This window comes from Sitophilus oryzae, unplaced genomic scaffold (genome assembly GCF_002938485.1).
Source record: "Sitophilus oryzae breed Bouriz unplaced genomic scaffold, Soryzae_2.0 scaffold_359_pilon_pilon, whole genome shotgun sequence".
Classification (NCBI taxonomy): domain Eukaryota; kingdom Metazoa; phylum Arthropoda; class Insecta; order Coleoptera; family Curculionidae; genus Sitophilus; species Sitophilus oryzae.
This window is the reverse complement of record NW_022146928.1, coordinates 2,078,330-2,094,962: the sequence shown is the minus strand read 5'-3', so window position 1 is coordinate 2,094,962 and position 16,633 is coordinate 2,078,330. Positions and strand designations below refer to the sequence as shown.

At 31.8% G+C, this 16,633-nt stretch overlaps 1 protein-coding gene across 4 annotated transcripts in view; it reads left to right on the top strand.

Annotated features, from left to right (window-relative positions):
• The window catches only part of LOC115885059 (tau-tubulin kinase homolog Asator), a 94,943-nt gene that overhangs the window by 25,893 nt on the left and 52,417 nt on the right, over nucleotides 1–16,633 (top strand). For 2 of the 4 annotated variants that reach the window (XM_030903820.1, XM_030903821.1), the window contains exons 2-6: nucleotides 2,201–2,315; nucleotides 2,948–3,117; nucleotides 11,587–11,782; nucleotides 14,742–14,913; nucleotides 14,996–15,213. In XM_030903820.1, the coding sequence (XP_030759680.1) occupies nucleotides 2,201–2,315; nucleotides 2,948–3,117; nucleotides 11,587–11,782; nucleotides 14,742–14,913; nucleotides 14,996–15,213 (871 nt within the window). Of the gene's footprint in view, nucleotides 1–1,037; nucleotides 1,294–1,343; nucleotides 1,456–2,200; nucleotides 2,316–2,947; nucleotides 3,118–11,586; nucleotides 11,783–14,741; nucleotides 14,914–14,995; nucleotides 15,214–16,633 lie in introns of those variants that run through there. The other 2 variants (XM_030903822.1, XM_030903823.1) reach the window with 2 other exon arrangements.

The window sequence follows — 16,633 nt, the reverse complement described above, 5'->3', positions numbered from 1 at the left end:
CGTTTTTTTTCGATCACACGGTAATTATGTCTCAAACGTAGGTACCGTATGATCGAAAAAAAACGGCGTCCAGTTGGCTTGGAAATGACGATCGATGACATTTCCCATATAATTTTACATATAAAATGACAGCGATCTTCATTTCATAGCCATCGTTGACGCCGTTTTTATTCGATTATACGGTACCAAACGGCGTGGAACTATTATCATAAATAGTTATTTCTGGTATATGTTAACGCGGTTTTTTCGATTATGCGGTATTTTAAATACAGAGCGGTGAGAAAAACTTGTTAAAATAGATATATATTTTTTTATAGAAGGGAGCTAGAACTTTTAAATATATTATCTACTTTTCATATTATTTTTTTAAATACCTAGATTTTTTTATGCATTCAGTATGTATTAAAAATATTAAATCACATTACTCTTGAGAGAATTTTACATGTTTAAAGTTTCCGTGTATACCAAAGAACCTTGTAAAGAACATGCTATCTAGTTACTTTCATAAAATGCAGAGCCTTTTATCAGACAGAAATTTGTAAAAAAGTTAAAATAGTTTTTCTCATATTATTATAAAATGATAAAAAAACGTCGTCCAGTTGGCTTAGAAATGAACATCAATGACATTCCCCATATAAATTACATATATTATGACAGCGATCTTCTTTTCATAGCCATCGCTGATGCCGTTTTTTATTCCGCTGCCCATGTATAATATTGTAACTTGTAATTATTGTAACACACTGTATAGAAAATTAAATGCATCCTTGCGCATCCACCAATTTACTAATAAGAAAATGTACCTTGAAATTTTAAAATAGTTTATTGTATGAAAATATGTATAAATGTATAAATTAAGTTAAAAACAATTGAATTAGCTCAAGTAATATTCTCAAAGACTTATTATTATTTAATATGGTCTGAATGTTGAATCCTATATTTTATTATATAATTTTTAAATAAAATATATCTGAAAAACTATCATGAAGTTAGCCGCTAATTCATGAATTGACATTGACGTTTCGTGACAAAATTTGACCTTCCTACTTCCTATTAATTTTTACCATTTTTCACCTTTGAAATTTGACATCTCATTTAAATTTTAGTGCAAAAAATGTCAATCGCCCAACAATTTTACTAATTTGTTTGATTATAAATTTGATATTCTCATACCATACAAGATTTTGTGGATAAATTGAAATATTCATGTTATATGAAGTTTGCCAATCAACAGATAAGTTCAGAGCAGTGAAATAAAAATGGCGTTCATATTGATCAAAACTTCTGCTATCCGTAAGAAAAGTTGAATAAATGCTTTAAGATGCCTTAACTAGTGATTAATACAATTTCAATTTGTTATTTTGCATGTTGTATTTATATTTCAGCAAATATTTTCCAGCAATTATTGTTTATTTGTTAGAAATCTTGGTTTACTGTCCAATCTGCAAATGTCAAGCAAGTAGCTTTTCGATATTCTGATCGTTTTGCATGACTTTTTTACCCCTTAAACCTTAGCTTTTTGTAAATGAGTATTTATACTATACTTTACAGTAACGTTTAAACATGTAATTAACCAAAATATGGCCTGTTACTTATTATAAACGTATAGAAAGCCAAGTCCTTGGATCGTGTTCTTACGATGTGTATGTGACACTCAGGTACTTTGCTACGTAAATCTAAATTTAACTGATTTATTTTTGGAGAAATATTAAAGTAAGCTACACTAAGTAAATCTATCAACTACCTTAACTTGTTTTTACTATGAACTATTTCTTATATCTAGCACAGAAATGTAATTATGTAGTATTAAAAAAATATGACCAAACCAAATAAACATCGAGTTTTATGAGCTTTTTCAGAATTGACAAGTCTTTGATCCATGTTTGCCTATAACACGGAAGATAAATAAACCAAATAATTGGGGATGGGGGTGGTTTTGAGTTAAAATTAAGCCGAAAAATCAATAAACTCCGGGCGTAACAAAACGTAGGAGGCATTGAAATATCAGTTTAGCGCACGCGCCTGCCTTGATCAGCTGGCAGTTCTTTCATGATTTCTGCTGATTTTAGGCAAACAGAAATACAAAAATGCATAATTGGCAGCCTAAATACGAAATTACATATACGGCCGGCGCGGTTTTCCTTGAAAATGACAAAATTTAGATCGATTTTTCTATTTTCTAAGTGATTTTCTCTTGCAGGGCCAAGAATTTGAGCTTGGAAAATCATTTAGATTCCACTGATCCAAATAACAACATTACAATGACATCGGAGGATTTATTGCAACCTGGACATGTTGTAAAGGAGCGATGGAAGGTAAATAAATCCCTTTAAAAATGTATTTATTGAAATGTTATAGCCAAAGTATGTTTGTAGTAATGTTTAAGAACGTATTACTCATTGCTCATTGTTTCTATATAAATGTCTATTATAGGTTTATTTAAATCTATTTAAATGTTAGTTTTCAAATATTTTTATTCAGTATGTGTATGATCGAAAAAAACGGCGTCAGCGATGGCTATATGAAATGAAGATCGCTATCATTTTATATGTAAATTTAAATGGGAAATGTCATTGATCGTCATTTCCTAGTCAACTGGACGCGGTTTTTTCGATCATACGGTAATATAGACTGTGGTATAGAGAAAATAAATTTAATAGTGAACACATAGGTAAAAATTATTTGGTGCCTATTACCACACAAAATCTTTATACAGTTTTGTTGCAATACACCAAAACGCTTTTTTTTTTGTGCGCGGTTTTAGTAATAGTATTCAATTTAAAAAAAAACAATTCAGAGGTATCATCAGAAGGATGGCAAAAATTATGAAAAAGAGCCTCTGCTTTGCCTCTGCTGACTATTAAATTAATTATAAAACAGTTTAACTGACAAAAAAGCATTTTCATGTATAGTGGGAGACTTTCTAATGTTTTTTTACCGTTTATAGGTATTGAAAAAAATTGGAGGTGGAGGTTTTGGCGAAATTTATGAAGGTCAAGACTTACTCACCAAAGAACAAGTTGCTCTCAAAGTGGAGAGTGCCAGGCAACCAAAACAAGTTCTAAAAATGGAAGTAGCAGTACTGAAAAAATTACAAGGCAAAGAACATATTTGCAGGTAAATATTCCTAAAATAATGCCGCGTTATAACAAATTATAATTGAAATTCCAGCTTGAAAAATGTTCAATTGACTATTTAACAAATGCTTGTTTAAGATTGTGTTTTTGTCAATTTACACGTTCTATTTTTTATCTTGAAAACTCTTAGAGATATGTTAGTACTTTGTTAGTATAACAGAAAAATTATGAGATATGAAGGTATTTTCTAAAAATGTAATAATATACCCAGTGTTCTCTTAAATATATATGTACCCCTTACCCCTTAGGACATGTATACTTTGACACTCTCAAGGGAATTATAATTTATAGGGTATTTTCCGTTGACCTAGAATTACATTTTCAGAAAAATGCATTCTTCATAAAAAATGTTTGCTTGTTCTATAAGGCGCGATTCTTACTATCAAATATGTTGCATTTATAGTAACTTTTTCCCAAAAAAATTCATTCGATAAGCTAAAAGTAGGTACTTGCAAGAAAATTATAATAAATCGAAAAAATATTATAACTTTAACACCCTGTAGGTACGAAACAAAGCAGAATCGGACCTTAAATCTTATTTTTACCTGAGGAATCTCCCCACGAGGGATGGCACATTTTTTTTCTATATATTTTCTGGTCATTAAATTTATTTTTTTGGAAATATAGCTGAAAAATAGATTATACTTGACTACTATTTATATACAAGGTGTTTCAAAACAAATGGGAAAAACTTCAGGGGGTGATTCCTTGTTAAAAATAAAGGGTAGTTTGCTTCATAACGTTGGGTCAAAAGTCAACCATTAGGGAGATATCGCGGTACAAAGGTGGCGGAAAAATAATGTTTTTATTTTTATCTTGAAAACGAAAAGAGATAGACTAATGAAATTTTATGGAAGCATTACTGTTATGAAAACACACTTAACACACACAGGTAGACATTTTTTAACACTTCTTGTAAAAAATTTAATTGCTCCTGCAAAAGACGTTGTGTTTTTATTTGAGTTGCAATGTTTAAACATTATTTTTTTAACGATATTATTTTGTACTTTCATGAATTAAAAACAGCATTAAAAATTGTCTTGGTAAATAATTTTTAAGAGGTTATCGTTCAGAAGAGAATATAACGATATTATTATGAAATAAAACTGTTTGACAGCAGCCCACTAGATTCTTTATCTAAAAATGTTTTTTGTCCTGACATGTAATGCTTTATATTTTATTTTTTAATTTCAAATCGGTGAGTTTTAGCAAAAAAATACAAGAGATAAAAAAGTTTCTAAACAAACTAAACTATCAAAATTAATTTTTTTGCATGTGTTTGATAAGATTTTTCTTTAAATTTCGTTAACAAGAATGAGAGTTTATTTTAATCCCGTCCACTCATTTTAAAAAAGTTAGAAAAATTCCAGTAAGTGTGTTTTCATAACAGTAATGCTTCCATAAAATTTCATTAGTCTATCGCTTTTCGTTTTCAAGATAAAAAATAAAAACATTATTTTTCCGCTTTCTTTGTACCGCTTTTGTTGTTGACTTTGTTGACTTTTGACCCAACGTTTATAAAGCAAACTACCCTTTATTTCGAACAAGGAATCTTTCCCAGAAATTTTTCCCATTTGTTTTGAAACACCCTGTATATATTATAAATAATTATAGTATATCGTTTTTTACAGTCATGGTATCTGTTGGAATAGAAATCGGTGATTATTAACGTAATTGGTGTACCTACAAATTTATCAAAAATAAACTCACTGGCAAAAAAAACCGGCCAATAAAAACTAGTCCCAATTTCAAAGTTGGATTTTTCGAGAGCCACTCATTAGATTTTGATGATTTTTTTTAAATTGTAAATTAATTCCTTAACGGATGCTACGTCAGAAATTTCTATTCCGAATTTATTTTGAGCATATACAGGGCACAACAATCAGACGAAGTTTTTTGCCCGAACTTTGTAACACCCTGTAGGGTGTAGCAGCTGTAGTAGCTATTGCTAAATCAAATCACATTGTAGCCTCATCTTTTGTGAGTATTTTGTTTTTTTAATCACATTATCTCTGTTTGTATTGGAGATACGCTGCTTTAAAACGAACGTCTCGGAAAAATGCTTCACAGGCAGAAAGTTTTATCGGTAAATATTCAAGGCGACATAGACCAAAAGGGATTTATGAATATTTGCAATATCACAACAACGGTGGTCAAATTAAAAAAATGCCATTATCTGTTACGGATGTTGCTCGTATTGTGGCTTTAATTGAGGATGGAAGAAGTCAACGTTATGTGTCCGATACCCTGGGTATACCTCGAACAACAGTCCAGGATGCCTGGAATCGGTATATGGAAACGGGAAATTTCACCAGGCGAGTGGGTTCCGGAAGACAAATGCAATTGACGACCGCTTTATTATCCTGAATACTTTGCGAAATCGTAGGATTACAGCGTTTCAGAATCAACATCTGCTACAAGCCGTGCATAGAACTCAAGTCAGTGAGAGAACACTCCGACGAAGACTAAAAGAAAACAGCTTGTCTGTAAGGAGGCCTGCCACAGGACCCCAACTACTTCCAAGACATCGTCGAGCACGTCTTCAGTTTGCGCGTTTACATTTGAATTGGGATATTGAGTTATGGACTCAATCTTTTTTCGGGGCGTTTGTTTTAAAGCAGCGTATCTCCAATACAAACAGAGATAATGTCGTGATTAAAAAAACAAAATGCTCACAAAAGACGTGGCTACAATGTGATTTGATTTAGCAATAACTACTACAGCTGCTGCACCCTACAAGGTGTTACAAAGTGCGGGCAAAAAACTTCGCCTTATTGTTGTGCCCTGTATATGCTCAAAATAAATTTCTGACGTAGCATCCGTTAAGAAGGAATTAATTTACAATTTAAAAAAAATCATCAAAATCTAATGAGTGGTTCGCAAAAAATCCAACTTTCAAATTGGGACTAGTTTTTAGTGGCCGGTTTTTTTTTGCCGGTGAGTGTATTTAATTAAATAGGTACAAGTTGATTTTGAACCGCTAACATAATTCTACGTATAAAATAACAGCTACTTTATTTCCAAGCTAACTCTGACGTCGTTTTTTTTCGGTCAAATGGTATTTATACCGTCAAAACTCGCGTGTGAAGATTGGCGTGTGTGGAAACTTTTTGCATTTATTTAAATAATAGGTAATTTTGGCAAGTTATTATCAAGTTATCATTTCAAAGGTCACTGTGACGTGACTTTGTTTTATGGTATCGTGTATATATCTAATAAGAAAATAATAACTAAAAAACGGTAAAGAACTTTAATTCATATAATTTGTTTGGATTATCAAAAAATTAAAGTGCTATTATTGTACACATGCCAGTTACATATTTACATCATTTTGCCCAAATATTCTTGAATGAATAATACATTTTTCTTTTATTATGATTAATAATGTCTTTTTTTTTATTATATCCTATATCAATATAATATAAATAATTAAGTTTTATAGATAGGCATAAATTTCAAACTGATCTATAAATTTCCTATTATCTTGTGTTTTTTTCTATAAAATTGTTCAGTCGGGGTATTTAATCGAGTTGATATATAATAGGGCTCTGAAAATAGACTTAAATTGAAGTTACTGCCTGGTAGCACGAATCGGAAATCAAATTTTATTGGATATTTTTGCGGATCTATATCTGTGTATAGTTAGTTGTTAGTTGTTAGATTACTTTCTCAAATGTGTGCCTATTTCCTTGATTTTAAATTTTTAATGGAACGATATGATTACAATTAATGACAAATAAATATTAAATATAGAAGTAATAAAAGAGATATATGAAATATAGTGACTATGCTATTATATTAATAAAATCAATGTTTATATATAATACATCAAGATCAAAGATCATAAAAATACAAACAAAAAAATTTTACGTTGTAAATGTAATGTTGTACAGTTTTAGACAACGATTATTATTAAAATGATTTTTTTTAACATGGTATATTTTTTTGTGGTGTTGGAGAAAAATCTTCATAAGACATCCAGAAAAAAGGAGTATTTTACCAGATAGTGTCGGTATCTTGTGTGTCCCATTTTGGTTGAAATCATACGGTATGTCCGTTATTAGTGAAAATAGAAGGATGCGTTTGCACAAACCTGTTCCACTTTTTGTCAAACGAAAGATGCTGTAAACAACATTTTCATAGCTCTCTTTGTTTATGAGCTACAGGGTCTTTTTGAAAATTTTACAATTTGGAACACCCTCTGTATCGCTGTTATTGCGAAAGGTATCGAGAAGGTGAAAACTGTTTATTGAAGAACTTTTTACCGAGAATACAGTGGCGTAGTCTGTTATTCTACCAAAAAAAATATTTTCGAAGATATGAACTAAAGTTATGTTTTTTTTTAAACGGAACACCCTGTATATTTATAAATTATATGATTTGGCTTGCCATAAGCTTCTCAAAAATATATATCACTTTATATTTATTTTCACTATTTACTGCAATATTTAAAAGTTTTATTAAAAGATCATATTTATTGGTAGGCCATGATTGATAACATAAGAAAATAAAGAATTATTAAAAGTATACTGCTATCTGTCTCTTGTTTTATTTTAAGGGCTACTAATAATTTTTTTATATATTAGGAAAACTTAACTCTCTACCGCTATTTGTAAATCTTGGAAGTTGTCGTACCGGAAGTTTTAGATATTCCTTTAGCTAATTTACGTGAAATATACTTTCAGCAAGATGGGGCTTTCCCTATCAACTTTGAAAATATTAGAATTATGTTAAATTATTATTTCTCAAATCAATGAATTGGAACCAATGGACTCGTGTGATGGCCTCCCTGATTCCCGGATTTGTCCGTTCTCGATTTCTGATTTTGGGGATTTTTAAAATATGAAATATATCGTGGCAACTACAATGTCGAACACCTGGAAAATGCTTTAATAATGCAAGCTTTTAGATATTTGCAAACCCATCCCGTTATATAAAGAAAGAAAAATATATTCAGAGATTCAGTGGTAATAGTTCAAAAGTAAAATATATCATTCCCAAATAAAATTTTAATGTGTGTATGACTATTTTAGTAAATACCATTTTGATTTTTATGTTATTTATCACGGCCTACTAATAAAAAAATGATATACATATTTTAAATATTGAGTGAAAATAAATATAGAGTGATATGTATTTTTGGGAAGCTCATAGCAAGACCGATCATATAATTTATAAACATACAGGGTGTTCCATTTGAAAAAAACATAACTATAGTTCATACTTTCAAAAATATTTTTCCGTAGAAAAACAGACTACGCCACTGTACGTAAAAAGTTCTACAAGAATCAGTTTTCATCTTCTCGATACCATCCACAACAACGAAGATATGGGGGCTGTCCCAAATTGCAAAATTTTCAAAAAGACCCTGTAGCTCAAAAACGAAGAGCGCTATGAAAAATTTGTTTACAGCATCTTCCGTTTGACAAAAAAGTGGGACAGGTATGTGCAAACCGCACCCTTCTAACTTCAGTAATAACGGAGATACCCTATGATTTTAACCAAAATGGGACACCCTGAACAAGGTTTGCTAAAATGCGGCTTTAGACTCCTTTATTCCCACCTGTCTTTTCCATGGTATGTTTTATCTAGTGCTTTGTTGATCTGTGGTTAACCCTCAACTGGCGTGGTGGGGTCCAGCGGACCCCAAGCGCTATTTAAACCTCTGTAAAATGGTTACGTTTAAGAATTAGGCCTCGCCGCGCCATTTACCTTTAAGTTAGGGTACCAAAATGCAACTGTTAAAGGCGCGCTTGATTTTATCAAGTATTGTTCCTACCAGCGGTGGCTAAAGTTTCATTGGGGTCTGTGTGGCACCACCACGCCAAGAATGTTTCATTATTAGGATGGTGAGTAGTCTAAAAAGTGTGCCTCACTGGGACGCTAGGAAGCATTTATTGAGTGGTTTGATGAACTTAAAAGGCAAGGAAAGAGGCTTAAGTGAGATGAAGATTATCGAGACATTGATTTTTCACCGAAGAGTAACCATAACTCCGATTCTGAATCTCTTACTTATAGAAGAGAGAACACTGAATAATCAATACCAGAAAAGAAAGAGATGTGGTATATGGCAACAATATGTATGAAGAAATGACAAAAAACAAAAATGTCATGAATCAAATGTACCAGATGTGCGGCAAATGCAGATCCTATATTAGCATGAACTGTATTTGAAAAAGTTAAGTACATTCAAGGTTTGCAGTTTTGTTGAAAATAATTTATGTTTATTACTTTAGCTTCACATTTCAGTTTGTACTTTTAATAATACAGTAAAATCATAAAATATATATGTTATTAATTTCTATGAGTTTCTTAGTCAAGTTATATTTCTGTTGTCAAAAATTCCTAAAAAATGCGTTTTACTTTATTTTTGTGTTCGTTCTTATTAAATTGTTCAAAATTAATGAAATTGTTTGTTCACATGTTTGAATATATTGTAAACAATGTTAAAATAACAAGCTTTTATAAAATCTCTTCATCGTGTATTTTTAACTGAGAAAAAAAAATTGGGATCCGTCGGACCCCAGCACGCCATAAGCGTTACAAGAATTCACCACGCCATGCGCCAGTTGAGGGTTAACTATGAATAAATAAATAGTTTATATATTATTAAAAATATATTTGTGAATTGATATTCTCTACAATCACAATGTGTTTTTATTAATATTGTTTTAAAAAATCCATCGCTATAAATAAACACACCGGAAAAATCCAGGGAAATCATTTTATTAAAATTAAAAATAAATGTTTAGAATAAACAACCACATATTTCTAGGCCGATTCTTTCTACTTCGATTGAAATGAAATAGTCACACTTGTTATTTCTGAATTTCGCATGTTTGCAGAAGTTTTTGTGTATTTTTTGTCAAATGTATAAAAAGCACCTAGCACCAATTGTTCGAATTTAACCTGTACTGGCTATGTTTTTATGATTACTGGCCAGAATTCATTCAAATAACTTTGTTCAGTATTAAACAACGTTATGGAGCGTAGACATCTTAATAGAGACGAAATGCTAAGGGCCGTGGTTATGCTCGAAGTTGGAATGCGTCAAATCGACGTAGCTAGAGCTTTAAATACAACGCAAAGTGTAATATCGCTATTAAGTGCACGCTACCGTGAAAGTGGTGATGTTGCTGAAAGGCGCACAGGGCGACATCGCATTACTACCCCTCAGCAAGATCATTTTTTACAATTAAATGCTCGACGCCGACCCACTCTTACAGCACCAGAGCCTAGTTTAATTCTCCAGGAAACACATAACGTAACCGTTAGTCCTGACACTGTTCGCAATAGATTAAGTGACCTCTCTTAAGAAGCAGACGTCCCTGGAGGGCTCAACCCTTAACGAGAGGAAATCGAGAGGTACGATATTTGTGGGCTCAAGATCATGTTCAGAGGTCGAATGAACAATGGGCCAATGTTCTCTTCACGGACGAGTCACGCTTTGGAATTCATCCGGATTCGAGAAGGCTTAGGGTATGGAGAGAACCAGGAAATCTTATTCGGTTGGATCATGTTCAGGAAGTGCACCCGTATCAAGGTGGAACAATTATGGTCTGGGGAGAAGTCCAGTTAGGCCGAAAAACCGATCTCGTTTTTCTTGAAAGGTTTCTATTATAACAGGAATCACATATCGTGATTTAATTCTTGAGCCTGTCGTGTTACCATATGTCAATGATTTTGGGAGAATCTTCATTCCCATGCATGACAATGCACGGCCTCATACAGCCAGAGTGGTAAGCGAGTTTATCAATGCTCAAAAATTAAACATCTTACCCTGGCCGGCACAATCTCCTGACCTCAACCCCATCGAGCAAGTATGGGACGCGGTCCAAAGAAGAATTTTGAGAATGGGTATGCCTCGTGAAACTCGTAGGGATCTGGTTCGGGCCGTGAATGCAGCGTGACAGGCTGTACCTCAAGAAGAGATCGACAACCTGATCAGGAGCATGGAGAGACGATGTAGGGCTGCAATGAACAGTAGAGGAGGCCATACCCTTTATTAAGTAAAAATGGTTTTATCTTCTTTTTTTTAATTCACAGTTTAGAATAAAAAATGTTTTATGTATTTGTCTGAGTTCAATAAAAATTAATGTAAATTTGAAAATTTCGGTAAATTTCGCATTTTTATTTTCAAAACGTTCTCTAAACCATTTGTTTATTTTAATTTTACTATATCAGAAATGCAAAAAATAAAATTACTGACGATGGCTGGATAAAATTGTAATATTCCTAGACTTTTCCGGTGTGTTTATATGTAAAGAAATCGCACTTATCGACTAAATAGTGGAAACCTGGTGTAAACAATATTATAAAGGAGAAACTTTGTAATACAAAGTTTCTTTTATATCAACACAGTCTTTTGTGAGTCTTATGAAATTATTATAAAATATTAACAACAATTAAATAAAATAAATGTTAAATATAAATTACTTGTCTATTGCAGATTTATTGGCTGTGGTAGAAACGATCGTTTTAATTATGTAGTAATGCAACTTCAGGGTCGAAATTTGGCTGAATTGCGTAGGGCTCAGCCAAGGGCCGCTTTCAGTCTTTCGACCACCTTGAGACTAGGACTGCAAATATTGAGAGCCATAGAAAGTATTCACTCCGTTGGATTCTTGCATCGTGATATTAAACCCGTAAGTACTCGAAGTTTTTTTTCATTTGAATATTTTAGCCACTACTTAAAATTGTGTAACAGTAAAAACTTTAAATTTAGTAATCCAAGGGCCAATTTGAAAATACAATGCGAATTAATGTTTAAAATTCTTTGTCTTTGTCTGAACACCTTTGGGCAGGGGTGGATGGGCCATATGGGAAAACGGGAAAAATCCCGGTGGGCCGGTGGGAATATGGGCCGGTGGGTCGGTCCCAATCAGAGCTCAAAAAAAGATTGATTTAGCAAAAATTAAATGGTTAATCTTCTAACTAAAGTTACGTAAGATTCTTAATGACTGCTTAACTAACTAATCAATTTGCATCAATATAATCGTCAGTTGCTTTTAAACATAAACACCAATTTGTAAAATAACTATTGTTAGATGTCTTTCTCTGAGACACTTATACTTTTTATATAACTGTTGTTTGTTGTTCCGTTTGAAATATACAAAGTTCTGTTTTATTATACAAAATGAGTCTATAAGTGCACTTTATTTGTGCTGCTTTGTACAAATATTTTCAGGGCTGTTAGATGTGAATAAAAGAAACATAATATATTCTCTTTACCGTGTTTCAAATAAGTCCAAAATAACCGTTATTAAAGTTTGAATTAAAAAAATATTTATTTTTAATAAATTGTGTCACCGAAATTTTTCTGTATTTGCATCTTTTTTTGTGCTGTACTATCAAAGATTAGGAAACTATAACGTGGGAAAATTTGCGGTGAACAGGGAGTTCTAAAAATTTTTCTAAAATATACAGGAAAATTTAAAAGAAAAAGCACGATTTTCAACATCTTTTTTTGCAAAAACTTCATAGACATGTTCCTGGGGTCGAAATATACCACCCCTGAAAATATTTGCACTTATTTAAGACTCATCCTATAGTTTGTATTTAAATCGGAGGCAAAAGAGATTTTTTCGCCCAAGCGAAAATCACCCTTGCTTATATAGGGTGTTCGATAAATAACTGCAAGTATTTTAAGGGGGGTAGATTTGGTCAAAAGAAACATTTTTTCTCTTTACCATTTTTCAAATAAGTTCAAAATAACCGAGTTATTTTACTTTGAAAATTTAAAAAATGCTTTTTTGCTTAAATTTTGAAAACCACTGGATCTTTTCTGGATTTTCTTTCATGTAAATGTAATCTACTACCTTTGTTGCCATATTATTAAGAAATTATGTTTTTTAACTTAAAACTAAAAACATTTCCAAAAAATTCCAAATTTTCGCCAAAAAAAACTCGTAGGTGTGTTTCTGAGGCCGAAATATACTACCAGTTAAAATACTTGCACTTATTTCTCGGACACCCTGTATATTAATAAATAAAACATGTTTCTTCGTTATGGTCATTTTGTTTTTGTGGATTCGGACCGGTTGCCTGTTATTCCCGGGTCGGTTTCCACTTACCCATCCACCCCTGCCTTTGGGTGCCTTGTATCTTAGATTAGATTAACTTAAATTTTTTTTTTGAAATATTAGCTCAGGTCTAAGAGAAAGTGTACTATAGTCTGTCCAACGACAAAATCCTTGACATTGATAGATGGGTCTGTCATTTTAATTTCAAAGTAGTTGATTTTATTCTAAAAGAAATGTGTTGATACAATTGGAACGCATAGCAGGAAATTAATATATTTAAAATTTGAGTGACAAGTGATTTCTTCAAAATGTTGTGAAAAAAAAACTGTATAAAACTGAAAAAACCTAATCCAGTTATTTTATTTAAAAAAAATTACGGTATGGGTACGGTACGGTACAAAACAAGCCAGGGTGTATTTTAAACAAAACACCACATACCAAAAAAATTAAAAAAAAACTATTTCTTACTTTCAAGCTCAAGCAACTTCCTGCATTTATTATTATATTTATCAATATCACTTATGTACAAATAAAAGTTTTTTAATATTGCACAGGAATAAATAAAACACAACATAAATAAAACAAAATATTTTATTAATAATAACACTTACTGAATTGTATGCCTTAAGTTGTTTAACTAACTTTAATTTTTTTAACCAGTACCTTTTGACATTATCTTTCTGCAGTACTAAAATCTATTATTTATATATCGTGTGATGTTGTTATTTTACAGCTACTCCTGTTTTTAGTACCAAATACGAGATGATATACAGTCTTTATTGGTGTATAAAACTCTCTGCCTCGGCACAAAATATTAACTATAAACTGTGCTCTGGGTCTACTGTTCATTTTCTCTCGATTTTTCCTCCATACTTAACTTCAAAGGACAGAAAACACGCGTAATAACACGAACCAAAATGCAAAAACAATTCGCAAATGTTTATAATCTTCTAAAACGCATGTTATTTGACATAATTTGACACAAATTTATAACCTATAATTTGGCAAGACTGACAAGCCTCAAAAATCTTAAGGCGAGTTCATACGCTTCAGCGTCCATGCATCGTTCATCGTTACTTCAATAATATTGAAATATGATCTGTCATTTTTGAAATAAACCAATAAAACTGGTTAAAAACAATAAGAGATGACGCACGACGGATTTATATATAAACTCATCCATAGTTAACTTAAAAAATATTAGAAACTTATTTTAGTGAAATAAATAGATTGGTATGGACGTCATCTGCTTTTTTTCTGTCATCGTCTGTCGAAATCTTACCTGTTTATTTATATGTGTATAGTTTGTCCAACGATATTTTCTGACAGTGACAGTTGATTTTCCATTTTAATTCTGAGTTTTTTTTCTGTTAGTGTCTTCTTTCGAAATCGTCCTTTCTGTTGAGCTTTTATCTATTATTACAACTTTTTCACTTTTTTACAATATTAGTTATGATAGTTTGTTTCTGTTAGCATAAACTTTTTTTATTTCATTAATTTTGTCATAACTCATACCAGTCATTAACAGTCCTACTATAACATGGTTATTATCCAGTCTTAACTATAATATGGTATATTTCAGAGTAACTTTTCAATGGGTAGACTGCCATATAATTGTAGGAAAGTATATATGTTAGATTTCGGGCTTGCTCGACAGTATACCACAGCGACAGGAGAAGTAAGAGCACCCAGGGCAGCGGCAGGGTTTCGAGGAACTGTTCGTTATGCCAGTATTAATGCTCATAAAAATAGAGGTAAGAAAAGAAATAAGTACATATACAAAATATCCTTAACATAACTAACCTAAAAAATTATCATATTTTTATTCGTTTTTAGAAATGGGTCGTCATGACGATCTTTGGTCGCTGTTTTACATGTTAGTCGAATTTGTTAATGGACAATTGCCATGGCGTAAAGTGAAAGATAAGGAGCAAGTGGGCTTAATGAAAGAAAAGTATGATCACAGGTTATTGCTGAAACATTTGCCTTCCGATCTGAAACAGTTCTTGGATCATATTCAAAGTTTAGAATATGCCGATAAGCCTGACTACTCTGTAAGTAACAATTCTGATTTAATAATATTATTACAAATAAGAAAATACGTTAATCGCAAAACATTTTCCGATGCACGTCATCAATCATATCGAAATAAAAACACTAAATCACCACAATACACCAAAACACTTTTACTTTTACACTGGACGCGCGTTTCGCTAACCATGTTAGCATCATCAGCAGATGATTATAAACTGCTTATAATCATCTGCTGATGATGCTAACATGGTTAGCGAAACGCGCGTCCAGTGTAAAAGTAAAAGTGTTTTGGTGTATTGTGGTGATTTAGTGTTTTTATTTTGCTGTTTAACACCAAAGGTTCCAACCCTCAACTGTAATCATATCGAAATTGACACTATAGTCTGTCCAACGACAAGATCCTTGACAGTGGTAGATGTGTCTGTCATTTTAATTTCAAAGTAGTTTATTTTATTTTACAAAGAAATAAGTTGGTACAATTGGAACGCATAATTAATATATTTAAATTTTGAGTGACAAGTGATTACTTCAAAATATTGTGAAAAAAACTGTATAAAACTGAAAAAATCTAATCTTGGTTAATTAACTTTAATCTTAATTTTTTCTGCAGTACTAAAATGTATTATTTACCTATCGTCTGATATCTCCAGTTTTTCGTACCATATACGAGATGGTATACAACTTTATTTGTGGCTAATACAACTCTGACTATAGTCTCTGGAAAACTATGTCTCTGGGCACCGAATATTAACTGTAAACTATGGCCAGGGTCAACATTTAATTTTCCCTCGAGTTTTCCTCCACTTAATTTTAAAAAACGCGAAACAAGTAACAACACAGTCCAAAATGTAAAATATTTTTCATTTCTATTTGACATAATTTGACACAAAATTATAAAATATAATTTGGCAACAGTTTGACAACTCTAAAAAATCTTAAATCGAGTTCATATGCACCGGCGTCCGTTTGTCGTTCATCATTGCGTCAAACCAATAATATTGATATATGATCTGTCATTTTTGAAATAAACCAATAAAACTGTTTAACGACAACAAGAGACGACGCAAGACGTATTTATTTATAAACCCATCCATAGTTAACTTAAAAAATTAGAAACTTCTTTTAGCGAAATAAATGTATTGGTATGGAAGTCAGCTTTTTTTCTGTCATCGTCTGTCGAAATCTTACCTGAGAAAAAAAAACAGTATAAAGTCTATAAACCTGACTAAATGAAATTTTGGCAAAAATATTTAAATTTGTTGTATAATTTAAGATACCGAGCATTTTACTTTATAGAGCAAATGATTGAAACATATATTTTATTTAGATTAAAGCTGCAAAAATTAGTTTAAACCGAATTTTACTATCGCTATGTTGGTCACATTGCGCCGTGTTCAGCAACGTTGTCGTTTATTATTTGACAATTCTCATAATGTCAGT